The sequence below is a fragment of the Falco punctatus genome (assembly GCF_963210335.1).
Source record: "Falco punctatus genome assembly, chromosome: 5".
Lineage (NCBI taxonomy): Eukaryota > Metazoa > Chordata > Aves > Falconiformes > Falconidae > Falco > Falco punctatus.
Window position 1 is genome coordinate 31,785,581 of NC_137584.1, and position 15,892 is coordinate 31,801,472.

General features: G+C 36.2%; 1 protein-coding gene across 1 annotated transcript in view; it reads right to left on the reverse strand.

Moving 5' to 3' along the window:
- Positions 1–15,892, reverse strand: part of NBAS (NBAS subunit of NRZ tethering complex) — a 186,875-nt gene that overhangs the window by 128,046 nt on the left and 42,937 nt on the right. The window contains exons 22-28 of the mRNA XM_080390504.1: positions 6,662–6,745; positions 5,863–6,016; positions 4,282–4,467; positions 3,119–3,292; positions 1,988–2,121; positions 1,196–1,258; positions 510–632 (exon numbers count right to left, since the gene is read on the reverse strand). Of these exons, the coding sequence (XP_080246630.1) occupies positions 510–632; positions 1,196–1,258; positions 1,988–2,121; positions 3,119–3,292; positions 4,282–4,467; positions 5,863–6,016; positions 6,662–6,745 (918 nt within the window). The remainder of the gene's footprint in view (positions 1–509; positions 633–1,195; positions 1,259–1,987; positions 2,122–3,118; positions 3,293–4,281; positions 4,468–5,862; positions 6,017–6,661; positions 6,746–15,892) is intronic.

A 15,892-nucleotide genomic window follows, 5' to 3' on the forward strand; every position in this document is an offset into this window, starting at 1 on the left:
TACAGTTGGAAGACAAATTAAATGTAGTCGTTCTTAAATAGAAAATTTGAAAAATTATACTGGAAATATAAGAAGTAGAATCAATACATACAATCAATAAATTGCCCTATTACAAGAGCTCCTAAGAAAACACATCAAAAACCAGAAACTATTATTTTACAAATCCTACACTTTCAATAAAATTTCATAGGTCTTGAAGAACTTCATTTACAATACGTTAACTTCTACTATTCATGATCTTACAGTATTTTGCAGCCAGTACACCTTTTAGGCAATACATAAACATATTGAGATAGGTTTAAAGCAAGACAGTTCTTTGAATGTGGAGATTGCAGCCAGAACACTAATCATGTTAATCATCAGTTTAAGAAATGAGTTTTATGTGCACAGTGTTTAGTTTGTACACTACAGCTCCCTACTGCAAAACAGGCAGGGACGCTCCCTGACAATAAGTACTGTTACCTTACTGTCCTTTCCCCCTTATCTCCCATTCCCCTTTGAATACTAACTTGCGACCTGTGTGCCTTGTCAGCCTAACCATCAGCTTCCGAGCCTCCTCTGCATTGTCTTTTGTGTCTTTCACAAAGGAAACAGGTTTCTGAAGTTCATGTTTCTCCAACAGCTCTGACACACTGTAAATAAATAGTCAACATTTTTGAATCCTGCACAGTTGTACAACTACCTCTACCTTAGCGGTTTTAAAGCTGTCTCAGACAATGTACTGCAAATGCAAACAGTCTCTATAAAGTCTATAAAAGTATGGATTAGCCAGAGTAACAGTATTTATTAAATAAATTTTTTAAAAAATTTAAAAAAGCTGTAGGGTAAATGCATATCACCAACAAGTTTTCCCTTATTCAAAGCATTACAGAGTATCATGACCAAAACAAATCTCCAGGGTAACCTTCCTCTCCTTTATAAAACAAAAACCAACCAACCAACCAAAAAAAAACACAAACAAACACAACCAAAATTACTTGTATTCCAAGGAAAATACCCATGCAGTTTTACAATATTCAAAAAAATAAAACCATTCAAAATTTCATAATTTATGACCACAAAAAAACTTACATATTATCTTGTTGACAGCATTAAAACCAAGGAAAATATTCTTGCTACTTTCTTGTCATAAAAATATTCTTGGCTATGCCTAGTGACTTCTGTAAGAATACATTATTTTCACAAAATTAAATACCTAAGGATTTGTTCCAGTTCATCTACTTTATCATGAAGAGTGTTCGTTTTATCTGTCTCAGGCCTGCAAAAAAATATACAATTAACATTTTTTATATATATATATACACACACACACTACTTGTAATTTCTTCATGTAATCCCTATTACATAGACGTACAGATAAGCAGTTTGAAACATTCCTTGATGAAAATCAAATATATGTTCACTTGAAAGAATAAAACTGTTGGCTTACTGCTGGAAGGATAGCTAAAATTGAGGGGTCCCTCGGTCTCCAAAGAACAGAACTTTTCCTTCTTCCTAGGCTTTTCTCAGGCTCTCTCCTTCCTACATGTAAAAGATACTGGGGAGAATAGCTTACATCCCTTCCTCATGCTTTCACTTTCTCAAGAATTACTTATCCTTCATATAGATCTTCCATACTGAGATCTCTCTCATAGGGCCATATTGCTGATTATAGCTAAGTGTGAGACACCACTAACAGTAAGTCGTCCAACAAGACAGCACTAACAGCCAGTCTCAACTCACCAGGCTATAAAAGCCTAAGATTCTAATACAGAAGCCTTGGTCTAGGCTGCTACTTTAAATCCTGTTTTGTTGCGTTATCTGGTAGAGTGCATATACAGCACAAGCACACACAGACGCACACACACACGGCAACTCACACCAGGACAGAAAATTCCAGTAACATCATCTCTCCTTTTGTGACTTAACAACTACTTCTGAAGCATTACTTCACAACTGTATTTAACATACCTAAAATATTTACAAATAGCTAGCTGAAAATGTTTACCCATATCCTCTTTGTGGAAGGCATTCCAAAATATCATAACAGAGTGCGAGCTGGTCATCTCGTTCACAACTATAAATACATTCCAATGCTGTAATCATAAGCTGGTCTTGATCAGAAATAATTTTTGGCTGACACTAACAAGAAAAGAAAGCACATTATTTTTAGTTTTCTGTTTCTAATTCAACAGTCAAGTTTCTTCTGGATATATAAAGATATGTATTCCAAGTAAATGAATTGTCTTTAGTTGTAAGTAGAACATCTCCTGCTAACAACTGAGTGAAGTACCTGTTGAAGTTACAACATGAAACATAATTTGGCTGGTTTCCTACACTGCACATGCTTGAAAGAATAGTAGTACACCATTATACCCTTCTTGAATTTGAGAGATGGAGAGGGTGCAGGGCAGAGGAAGGCAACTGCTGCAAACATTTGTCACATTTATTTAATATGTACAACAGTAACAACACACATAAAATAGCTGTAGTTTTGCTTCACTGACTATTTTCTGTCTATACACTTAGAATGTTCAGTAGTATGCAAAAATGTGCTTATGTGACCTGGAATAATTATTCAAAATGTAGAAGCAGCATGAAATATTCACATGGAAATTAACTTCAACACTTATTCATTGAACTCTTGGGTCCATCCTAATGGCCCCCATTTTATTCTTTACATTTGTTATGGAAAGACAGGGGCGAGGGCAGCAGGGGAGTGGAATAACTTTAAGTGCACTGCTAGTAACTTTTTCTTCCTTAGGCGAAATCAGATAAAATTGGAAACTCTTCCTTATCCATTTTTTAAAAAGTAAAAATACCAGGGATTTACTTTAAACACATCACCAGAAAATTACTTCAAGAAGAATCTTTACAATAATTTTTGTTCTACTAGGTCAAGATGATATTTACATTAGTTTGACAATCTTATCAAGGACAGTTGATGCATTATAACTTATGCTGCAACATTTTTTAATTAAATGTTTTAGAAAACATAACAAATACTTGCTCCAAAAAGAAGGGAAATATCAGAGAAACAATCAGATTTAGAAGATTAACTAACCCTATTTATGAATTCACCTGTTCAATACAGAAATTTCTTAATAAACCAGTAGAATCATCAAGGCTCTACACTTACAGCAGGTTTTGAATTCTGAAATATCTTCAGAGGTAGCCTCAGGTCTTCCTTTGCCAAGGTTACTAAATATTCTTTTAAAAGTGAATTTGCAAGACCGGGGGACTGATTTTCACAGCGGTGGAGAAAAGGGATCATCCACTGGTAAACATTATTCACATATTTCTCATCAGAGGACTGGAAAGCACAATGAATTAGAAAACAAAAAAGAACAAATTCAGTTTCATTGTCCAAAACAAACAAGAAAACAAAAAAAACCCCAAACCCAAAGTATTTTGATCATTACAACTGCAACAGCATCTTCACCTATCACAAACAACAGCTGAAGCATGACATTCACCACTGCTGCACAGATCACCGCATCATAAAACACTGAAATAATCCATCATCTTTCTGCTGCCCAATGGCTTGGGGAAAGCAAGCAGTACAGAAGTAAAGCCCACTGCATGAGGAAAGCCTAGTTGTCTTCCTCCTACAATTTCATAACGAGTGAAAGCTCAGCTTGCGTTCATGTCAGAGTAGCATTACTTTCAGCATGCAAGAATGCAAGACAGAAAAATGAATGACGAGTGGTTACATAAATCCTAGCAAAAATTTGAAAGTTCTGAGCATTATCTTCTCATACTTAAATATTTATTATTTGACTGAATTTCAGAGCCCTCTTCAATCTCTAGGTGTTTTTCAAACTTTCCAAGAGGTTGAAATGCCATGCGCAGGCTGAACGCAGGGAAGACAAAAACCACATATATGCTGCAGAGGCAAATATTAAGATTTTTTGCTAATATTTAAAGACACCAAAAAATATCCAAGGAAAAAATTCAGTGTTGTTGCATCTGCAGCACCATTGACAGGGACACTAAAGATCCTTTAGAAAGGGTCAATGAAGAAGCAATTCACAGCTTTCAAAAGACTAGATTCATTACTGTTTAGTCCTGTGCCTAGGATAAAGAACAGGTCTTTAAGAAAACTAACTAACATTTTAACTTTTGTTAAAAACAGATAAAAAACCCTCCACTACAACAAAAAAGCAACAACAGAAGTGTTGAATTCAAAATGAAGTTTCACCAGAAAAATGTCAGCCACAAACAGTATCTTTACGTAGGATCTAGGATAACCTGAATTACTGGAAATCAAGGTATACTTACTGCTTTATTCACAACACTTACATTCCTCATCAACAGTCTCAGCTTTTCAATGTCTTTCATCTCCAGAAGTTCCTTCAAAGTTAAGGTTCGATCACCATCAGTCTCATAAACTATTGTCTCAAGAGTGATCAGATTGTCACAAAGCACCTGCAGACCAGGAATATTCCTCTCCATGCCAAGACGAACAAGGGACAGAGCACAGTCCACCTGAAAAATAATTAAAAACTCTGCTGTACAACTGTTTGCTAAAAATCAACTTCAAGTCTGATCTGTGTCCTGTTTCTGTGTCTATTTTCTTTCCGTTTTTGTTTAATAGGCAATTCTAAGTTCCTAGAAGTTTTTGTAGACTATATTCCTACATGGATTGCTCTTCTCAGCCTTATAAAGTCCAAATATAGTTTTTAATCTTAGTGGATGACATCATTATAGGCTTTTGACCCAGATGCATCTCACTAATGCATGTAAATTAGGAGAATACTATTCCTTCTGGAGACCACGCACACAGATACATCAACTCATCTCACTGCACAGAATATAAAGGAATGCTTTAAACTAAGATAATCAGTTAACTGACTGAAGTTATGAAAACCTCTGCATGTAACATGACTTTTCTAGCTGACCATGAATTAATAATTTTAATTATTGCATTTCACTTCACAGAGAACAGTGACAGTTTTTTCCCTGGTGACCAAAAATGCCTCTATATGGAAGATTCTATTTCAATTTCAGAGAATGCAAAATTGGCTGTAAGTATTCAGTGAGGCAGACATAGGTCTGGAAGAGAAGAACACAATTTCATTTATATGTTAGTAAAATAACTGATCCTTGGAAGTTACTTTTATTTCCATACCTACTGATAGGCTGTTAAGATCACAGCAAACTATGATGAAAGAGACTTGGAGGACTATAAACTTCAAGAATAAAAGAACTCCTCCATCAGAACTAACTCATAGTTCCAGCCAACCTCCTTTCCATGCAGGTAAATTAGCTTGTGAAGCAATAAAATACCAGAGCACGTCAGTGGTGAGCTCTCTTCTTGCTTGCAATGCTTGTCTTTACCACACAGATCTTCAAACATTTTGAAAAATATGAAGAAAATAAAAGCAAAAATAAGCTGCATGCTAGTCCCACAGACACACAAATAACCTACCAGAAAGCAATGATGACAGTACTACATATTGGCATACGACAGTGACACATGTGACTGTCACTTATCGATACATATGACACTGTATCATGCAACAGATAAAACCATGTTTCTCAATACCTTGTGCACCAAATTCCCTCCCTTGGTTACAAACATAAAATGTAATGGTGAATATTTTCCATGGACTACAGAAGTGCTACGATCTGCTGTGGCAAGCCAAGTGAAAGGCAATCTACTAGCTTCTTGGTCATTCCTACAGATCAATTATTTGGCTAAGTAAACTTCGGGGCAAACATTAAAAAAAGAAAACAACAAACCAAGTCCTTCAAAAGCCATAACGAAGATTGAGACAGTGTATGTCACCAAGCAAAAAGCAGCCCATGAACACACGATTCTGCTGAAGAAGGCAGGTCAGCCTGAGTCAGCCATCACTATTTCCTCACTGCTATTCTCACCTGCATTGCATATTTTTCAATTTCCTGTGCTCTGCTCAAATACCAATCGGTAACAAGATTAACTGAAAGGTCAGTAGTCCTGTACTTCAGTAACTCATGTTGCATTTCATACAGAAATTCGCCTTCATCTTGTAAAGTTGGTTCAACAATTATCCTTAAAAAAAAAAAAAAAAAAAAAAAAAAGAGTCAGCATATGTTTAAGTGTAGATTTGTTTGTATTTTTTTCACATCAGTCTTTTCCTATATTTTTCTGGTCATTCTGAAAGAAAATGATACAATCAACCTACCACTACACCAATTATTTCATGAGATTCAAATGCCAATCACAGCAAATATGCATTTTTGTCAGCAAAGCGACAAGTAAGAGTTTCAAAACATGATGCAGATCACGAAAGGAAGAATCCTCTCTACTAAAGACAAACCTCTGCTTCCCATCTGTTCCTCACACAGCAAGAGGCAGTTTTGTGATCCTGCTATGATAACATTACAGCTGACAAATAAGGGGGCAGGAGAAAATAAATAAGTAATTCAGGAATTCCAGCAGTAACCTCCCTCCCCCGGCTCCCATGCATTTACAAGAGGCATGCATCACACAATCAATCCAAACATAATGCTTTAATATTAAAGAGTATTTGCTCAGTCAGTCTCACTAAGAAAGCTTAAAACACAAGTCAGCGTGTACAAAATTAAGAAGTGAGTCCTACTGGGCATTTCACACATTTTAAAATTAATAAGTAAATTCCTTATTTGAAACACACATAAATATAGAAAAAACTTTTTGCTATTTCTACATACTTACCTGCATTCTGCTTTTTCACACCAATCTTCTTCACGATGTTTCTGCTCATTCCAAGGAAGAATTTTCAATGTCCCCTGTTTGTAACTGGTATAACAGAAAAAAAGCTTTACACGATTTTTGGGATTGTAGGTTTTTTCTTGTTTTTTCGGTTTTTTTTACTGTGATGGCATTCAATTAATGGAATACAAAGCACACATGCTCATTATGAATTCACTGAAATACTTGTATCATTCAACTACAATATCAATTCTTTAAAAGATTTATCACTTTTTAATGCAGCTTTACAAGTGTGATTTTACCTGTATATTACCTGTACAAACACATATTCTACCTGTATCATTAAAGATCCACTAAAAAAACTAATTTTCTTACTGGCCATACCTTAAAAAAAAAAAATAAAAAAGGAAAATCTCCACTATATGCTTTAAGAACATTTACAACTTCACAGTAAGTAATCTGAATTCATATGCTGTCATGGAAGAATGAAATAAGTAAAAACTTGTGATCTTCACAGCATAAAAAAATACAATTCTTCACATTTTAGCACAAATCCTTGTACTGAAATGAAACAAGATATGCCCTGCTGTACTAATCTTCTCAATTAAGTTTAATGTGGTTTTCTGAGTACAAACTTCGACGGTGAAACACTCTCTAAATATTGATGTTGAAGGGGGTGGGGGGGGAAATCCATTTAAGATACAGATTAGAACACTATGGGCTACTAATACAATGATTAGTTATGACTTGCTGCTGTAGCCTAGTTGTTCAAGCAGTATAAAACCCAAGAAAACCATGTCAAGCTATACAAACTAAGGATAGGTTATGGCATTTGTAGAAATAAGAAACAAACCACGTACAAAGTAAAGACATTAAAGTTCCAGGATACCGTAACAATAAGCTATTTTAAGTCTCATTCATTTTCTTCTAACCCTGATAATAAACACCAATAGTACATGGACAATTCCTATTTATAAGTTAGCAACTGACATGATCTCCACATCTCTTGAAGGGCAGCACTGTAACTCAACAGCTTAACAAGAAACAAAACTCCAACAAACAAATCAATTGCACAATGTAGTAAGAGTCAAAACAACAAACTAAGAATTAGTTACTACATTTCATTTAGCAACAGCCATTAAATACATTTAACAAAAACAGACATATCCATGATAACTGCCCTGCACTGTACACATACACGTTTCTGCCTGGAGGTCAGCCACCCTTTCTTTCCCCCTTAAATGCACTAACAAATACCCTGTGTTTTATCACATTAATTCCTACTCTCCAAATGAAACACACAGTAGAAATCCAGCAATAAATTGGCAGAGACAGATTTGCAGGCTATAAGACTCAAAAGAAAGGAGGGGAGAAGATGGAAGACTGCTAAATCCTGAGTTTCAGCTATAGTAACATCTGTGTTCAATTCCGATTCAGTTGGACAGAATGTTCCACAATTATCTTTATAATTAGGCACCACGTATTAACATCACTGAAAATAATTAATAAATAAACTACAAATTAAAATTTATGATATAAGCCACCAGAAATAAAGTTACTTCCAGATTCTGGAAAGATTCATCATCAGCCCATGTATTCTGGGGATGGGAGGAGGGGGGCTATTCTGTAAGTCTTAAATAACATAATTTATCAATTAATTTTAAATATTATTATTTAAAACTGGGCTCAATAACTAAGTAAATAAGGTCACATTTCACATGTCAAACATAAGAATGTTGTTATTGAAGACCTAGTCTGCAGTGAAAAAGTCCTCTCTATCAGTTGAAATGTCAAATAACAGAAAAGGCAAAGTGTGATTAACACTCCCTTCCAAAATATAAAATCAAGACAGCAAAACCAGGTCTTTATATAATCAATAACACTCTCCTTTCCTATGTTCTATTACACATAAAAGAAAACTGGACAAAATTGTATTGCCCAATACAATTTCTTTTCATAGCAAAATTACTCTATTCACTTCCCAGTAGGCTTAACAAGGTATTTCAAGAGGGGAATGGCTGGTTGATTACTTTATTTGGGGCAGGCCTTTTTGTTTTATTTTCTTAATCTTAACACACCTTCTTACTGGGGTGGAGCAGACACTCAAGACCTTTTACACAGCAAGGACAGTCAAGGGTTTCATTTAGAAGCTGTTTCAAATAACATCTACAAAATTGTAGCAGAACTACTATGAGAGAGTAACATTAAGACAGGAGATTTTCAGGTAACAACTCCAATTTCCTGTTACAGATAGCTTTTTCCCCCAAATGTTAGCTACACATACTAATGCCTTAACTAGTGTTCTGCTTCCAAGAACTGTAACATTTAAGATTTTGTTATTTTACAGTTTAGAGGGTTTTTTTAAAAGAATTATTTAATATACAGTAACAAGAAGTAAATGTTTAAAATAAAAAGAAAAAATCTCTACTACAGTATAGGCCTGTAAGACTTCACTACATCAAATAATTTCAACAACCTTTTATTCATAAACATTGGGGTAAAAAGAGATTCAGTCACTGGCAAGGACCAGTTGACAGTGGAAGCTCTCAGAAGAGCCTAAGGGCTTGAGCAGTTTCAGAAGCTGAAGAATCACAAAGGCATGGTGAGAGGAGCACTCACACCACATCTTGCCCTGCCCTTAGTCTCCTTCCCATAGCTCCACTAAGAACAGCATGAATAACCTGGGTAACCTGTAAAACAAAAGTTAACCCCTCTCTGTCAGTCTCTCTCATGCATCTCATAAGACAACACATTGGTTGAGTCACATCCATGGAGGTATGTTAAAGATGTGTAGATGTGGACCTTAGCGACATGGTTCAGTGGTAGACTTGGCATTGCTACATTAACAGTTGGACTCCATGATCTTAAGGGTCTTTTCCAACCTAAACGATTCTACTAAAGAGAACACAGACTGTGCCCCTACCCCTCTTCCAAACATTGGGTTTTGCATGAGTCTCTGAAACACCTAACTGATGGAGAAGCAATAGGGGAGAGACACGTGACAAGTTAATAATTATATCAAGATCCATTACAAAATCGCAGCAAGTACCATTTATTGTATTTACTCTGAAAGCAAATTCCTGTTCCAAGTAGTCAGTTACAGACTGTTCACAGCTCTGTAAAGTAAGAGCATCCCATTTGAATAAGTCTTCTCATATAATCTCAGAGCCTGAGGAGAAACTTTTGGGAAAGCTGCTTTGGTTTAGATGTTCCTTCACTGGTTGTTTTTGTTGTTATTGAGAGAAAGAAGTCATGCAAAAGAGTAAGGAAAGAGGTACAGATATTTAATGGATATTTACCCTTCAAAATTTTCCTCTTTTGGCTAACAAAGTATTAAAACAGAAAATCACTAGAAATAAGCCAAGACAGTTGAAGTTCACAGCACAAATTTAAAGCCACCCATGCATGAATATAGGATCTGAATGACAAGGCACCAAGACATTCCAGAACTCACACACACTCTCCTAATGCTAGTATCGCTCAGTATGAGACCTGAAGGGGAAAACAAACAAACAAACAAAACAACAACACCACCAAAAGAAAAAAAAATGTCTACTGATCTAAATCTGTACTGTACTGCCAAATACTACATTGAATATGTTCTTAATTAAGCTGCCACATCCTACATACTTGCCATAAACGTGGCAAAGTTACATTGTGGAATTACAGCTCCAGCTCAGAAATTGTTTCTGAACACGTTCAGTAGCACAAAAGGCTCATAATTAAGGTTGGCAAAACTTGCGAATTTTCTTAACTGACCTGAAAATCAGGATGAATGTTTCTTCCCTCCAGTTATTCTTAACATCATTAACTCAATTTCCTGACTCTGATAAACAATTATTAGAGACTGAACAATTTATCTTCTATGCAAGCAAGAATTATCCACCCACCCTAAAATCAAAAGTTATGTAGTTATTGTGTTATTAACTCTTCATTTTGCAAACTGATGCAGTCACCTATCTGGCCCTTCTCCCCAGCTCATTTCAGAAAATAATATGTGTTTCCTTCTCCCCATCTAAAAGCAGGTATTCTCTTCCCTATTCCTGTAACAGAAAAAACACCTGAGTTTGTCTTTAAACTTAACTGCTTTAATATTTTTTTAAATACATTTTTAAATAGAATCCTTTCCATTTAAACATGTCATGGATTAAGAACAAACTCCATTCAAAATAACTTCTCCAAAACCACACTATGGCTTATACCCTTGACTAAAATTCAAAGTGTATTGCTTAAAAAAATGCTTGCTGAGAAAGATTTCACTCAATTTGAGTTCCCAGGCCTTGCTCTGTTTGACTTGCTTCCCACTTGCCCCTCACCTCCAAAATCTATCAAGTAAGGAAGCAATGCCCAACTGCCTCCCCCTGCCTATGTTACTCAACGAGGCACGGCAGAAAAAAAGTTGGAAAGTTGAGAAAAAATGTGAATGACCAAAGGCAAGAAGTGTGTGAACATCCCTTCTGTGAAAGCCAGAGCAGACTGAAGAATCCTAGAAGGAAGAAAACAACAAATATGCTAAGACTGATACCAAAGTTGTTCATTTTTTCATTCCACTCAAATAGGAAATGACATTTCACTGTTTTTACTTCCTACAACACTGTAAGCACTGATGAGACTAGCAGGACCTCATTTAAAATAAACAACAGCAGATAAGTGTTTTACACCATATGCAGCTAAGCTGTTAACTTGTCATTAACATGTTGATGCATGATATAAAACACTGTGTATTTGGGTTCAAAAATAGAAAGAATTCTTGAATAAATGTCATGAAAGTCTACTATGTCTAGAAAATACCTAGTTCAGGAATATTTGTACCATGTATTATAGACATTTGTGAAACTTCAGGTAAATACTGCGATGTGCCTGTCTGTACCTGTTTCTTCCCTTAGCAACTGCTGCTGGCCGTTTGCCTTACGGCCAAATCTACCAAGGCCAATCTCATGTTTCAGCACAGGATTTTGCTGGAATGAAACCTACAGTTGTCCCAACACATCAATTCAAGAAGTACTATAAGCATACTTCACAAGTTTTTCATAAAAGCTTATTAACAGACCAGCACAAAATACTGAAGAGAAGACTTTACAGTTCATGGGAAAGAACTGTCATGCAGTGCAATCTTGACTGGAGAATGTCTACTCCATCTTTTTTCCCCTTCTCACAGCAGAAAAGGTCAGAGTTAAATACTTTAACTCAGGTGTATGGATAAGCAAAAAAAAAATCTTTTAAAAGTATTTTCTGCTCTAGTTTGGTTTGATTTGACATTTTAAAAGTATTGAGGTTCACCACAGGAAAAAGTTGAGAGGAATTTTAGATTTTAAGCTCTCACCAAGAGTCAAGCAGCACTCAGTAACAACCTTCTCTAAATGCTTAAAGAAAACAACACAATTAAAAGATAACTGCAAAAATCTTTCTTCCTAGTAGAAGTCAGCAATTATGGAAAGCCAGTCTTAACAGATACATTTCTTGCTACATTCACACAAAAAAAAAGGAGAAACCATACCACTCAGAGCTGACTGCTAACTTCATTCACATTCTCAACAATGCTAAAAAAATTATTTACTGCCTTCTGCCCCCTAAGTGACTGCATCCAAGTGTCCTTAGTTTCTCTCCTCATTCTGAAGAGTTTAGAAAAACTCTTTGTATTTGAATTCAAATGCAAGGGCTGGAATAAACCGGTCTCGATATCAGCAAAGGAAGGATGGGAGATCCCTGTACCCAAGTCCTTTATAAAGGCAAAGAAATTATTAAAATGTTGTATTGATCTTAAAGTGCATAAAATAGCTTTTATCTTAACTGATACATGCTTTAGCACAGGTATGGGGGTTTTTTTCATCAAATTTCTGTTATCAGTAACTCCAGTGACTTGTGCAGAAAGGAGAACAACAAAACTTTGGAGGACTATTAAAATGGAAGCAAGTCAGTCGAGAAAAAAATTCAGGCATCAAAGCACCATTGCAGTCTGCAAACTCAAAAACATAAATGCAGATGCGACTGAGAAGATAGATATACAGACATGAAGACATATATGAAAGAGGTAGGGCTTCCATTTCTCTACCATGCTTTTGTTCACAACACACATGCAGCAAATCCAGCTGAACTGGGGCACATCAGAACTACCATGTATGCCCTACACAATACGTAAGCCTAACTGGGCTGAAAGTAGTGAATTTAGCATGCACAGGTAGCTTGCCATATGTGCAATGTACACTTTATGCTACTGCATCCAGAATTCATTAGTCCCTCCGCTTGTGCTATGCAACTTTGCTGCTTTGTTCTAGAAACTGAAATTCCACAGAGGTCAGAGACATGTGCAGGTTAAGTCTGCATTACTATGCAGTGGTCGCCCACCCTAAATTCCAGATACGGGGATAGATCACTGTGGCACTAAGGCAGATCGTTTCTTCTAATTGGAAAAGGCAGCCATCAGCTGTGCCGCACTGTAAGTCTACACTTTTTTTTCCCTGAGCCACTGCTTTTCCCCCACCCTTTGCCCTTACCTTTTCTTTTCAACAGTAGAATAAATATGGTTGGAGCCCAGTAAATTGACAGATTACAGAGGTATTCAGCTCTGTTCCTTCAAAGGAGCTGACTTTTCCAGTATTGCTCTTTTCACTATTGTTTACATTGGCTTGGCAATTCTTCCCATTCTTTCCTTTGACAAAAGAGGTCCATTTCTTTGGTAGTTTCTGTATCCTACCAACTGCATTAATTCAAACCTGCAAATTATTTTTCTCTCCAAGGAGAGGCGTTCAAAACAGGAAGGTCTAATTCAGTTTTAAGGTCAGAGTCCAATTCTATTACCAACAGCAACTGTGCAGGTTTTTTTTCCTTCAAGCATTTCATACAGCAGGCCTGTCTCTCCAAGACTCATCTGGTTGAGGATTAGAGTTTTATTTTTTTAAAATCTTTTCCCTTGTTAACTTGTGCACATCAAATTCAGGCTCCAAGCAAAATGCAATTCTCCAACACATTTATGAAACAATGTATTTTTGCTAAAAGACATGCACATCTTTTAGAGTAGGTTTGGGTTTTTCTCTAAAAATATTTTGGGAGTTGATGAATCTTTACTTTTTTTTTTAAATCACATCTTACTGTCTGAAAAATAATATTATAAACACTAATTCTGCATTTGAAAGCTTGTGTTACATATTGGAATAGTTCTGAACATAACATTTAAGTTAAGACAATTAGTATTGATCTGTTAGAGGCTAGAAAGCTATATATGAAAGATATTGTAGGATAAAAATAAGGTAGTGTTCCATCAAATGGTTTTCACTCAAAATGTTTTTGAAGAATGTGCTTGACTCCAATTTTATTACATTTTTTTTAAATTATCTCAAATTTATGTTTTGCGATAAGAGGGATATAAAATCCTGAACCATCAAATATTCTTTTCCTACTGCTGACTCTTGTCCACTTAACAGAATTTATGATTTCCCTATTTTACTGTAGGTACATTGTAAGTTATTTTAGACTTCACATTCAGATTAGCACTTTCATAATCCCACTACAAATAGATATGGAGGTATTAAAAGTCGGCTATATTTAATATATATAGCTGTATAAATGCAGGATATGTAAGGGAAGTTTTTAAAAATGTTTTTTAATTTAGTCCAGAAACTCTTTTGTCCACAGTCTGTATCTTCTCAGACAGCAACTAGGAAACCAAAGCCAGTTTCTGTTGCTTTGGAATTCTTATGGCTCTGAAACAGTTTCATTACATCACAATTACTGTATTTCATCCTCAGTTACAGAATAAGAAATGCACCCTGGATATGTACTCTTGCAAAGCTATGACATGTACTGCATTTTTTGTATTGCATGAAAACATGCTTTTCTACCATTATAGTAGTTTAGCAATGAATTAGTAAATGCAACTATATAACTGATTACATATATTTTTTATGTTTCCAATTATCCAATATACTACACAATACAGTAGTGGTAGGCAGAAAGAGAAGCTCTTAATTTTCTAGGAATATCCACAGGTCACGTGACAAATTCATCAGGACAGAAGTACAGCTGGTGCCTAAACCAGTGTGACAAAAACACCACACACTTTGAGAAAACTGTTACACAGAAAAGGCATCCTGCTTGTGACTACCACAGCTAATCACCCTTCACAACTGCTGTGCACGTAACGACAGGTCTTTTGAAGCAACTCTGCCACCAGAGGAAAAAAGTTACATCTGATCTTACATAAAAAAATCAAGCTATGTTTTAATGATGTAGTAAACCTTTAACAGAATTTGGGGAAAGAGGAACATTTTTCCCCTAAAAAAACCCTAGACTGAATAATCTAAACATCAGAAAAATCAACCAACACTACATAACTGCCATTTAGAAGCTTGCTGTGGATTTTTTCTTGATGATACAATTAAAGTTGTGAGGCAGCAAGAGCTTTCACAAAATCAAAACAGGCTATTTCAAAGACACAGTTAAACTCTGAGTAAGATCAAAGCTGTCTGCCAACACATACTGAAAATACTCCTTCACAACTGTTCATTTATAAAGGATAATGATGTTCATAGAAGAAAATTTGTTCTAAACCCTGTAAAAAGGTGACAAACAAATACGACAATGGGAGCGATACACTTTCATGAGAAGACTGGGGACAGCAAGCCAAGGTACAGTTCAGGACTATGCAGGCAAGACACACATGGTAGATGAAGACAGGACAAATCAGCATGAACAACTCAAAAACATAAAGAAAATTCCGTTCATGCTCTGTGGATAAACAGTACAGGCACAGTTTAGCTCATATGCTATAGAAAGTTATGTGAAGGCTGCTACTGGCCTGCCTGAAACCTCCATGTTGAACACACACAGAGCTCTCAGCCTTCAAGTGCTCCAGTCCCCAATCACTTTGGTGGCCCTCTGGCGACGTGGCTCCAGTATACCAACGTCCTTCCTGAACTGAGGTCCAGTATTCTAGCTGCAGCTGAATGAGTGCGGTAGTCCAATTGCTCTGTCTCCTGGCTATGCTTCTGTTCATGCAGCACAACATGCTGCTGCCCTTCCCTGTTGGCTGATGTCCTGCTTCTGCCCTCCAGGACATCCAGGTCCTTTTCAGCAGAATACTTCCCAGTCAGTCAGTCTCCATCCTTTATTGTTGCAATTCAGTTGCAGGAACAGGACTTTGCATTTATCCTTGAACTCCCCAAGGCTTTTGCTGGCCCATGCATCCAGCCTGTCTAGGTCCCTCTGAATGACAGCTCAACTCCAGCATTGCAGCTC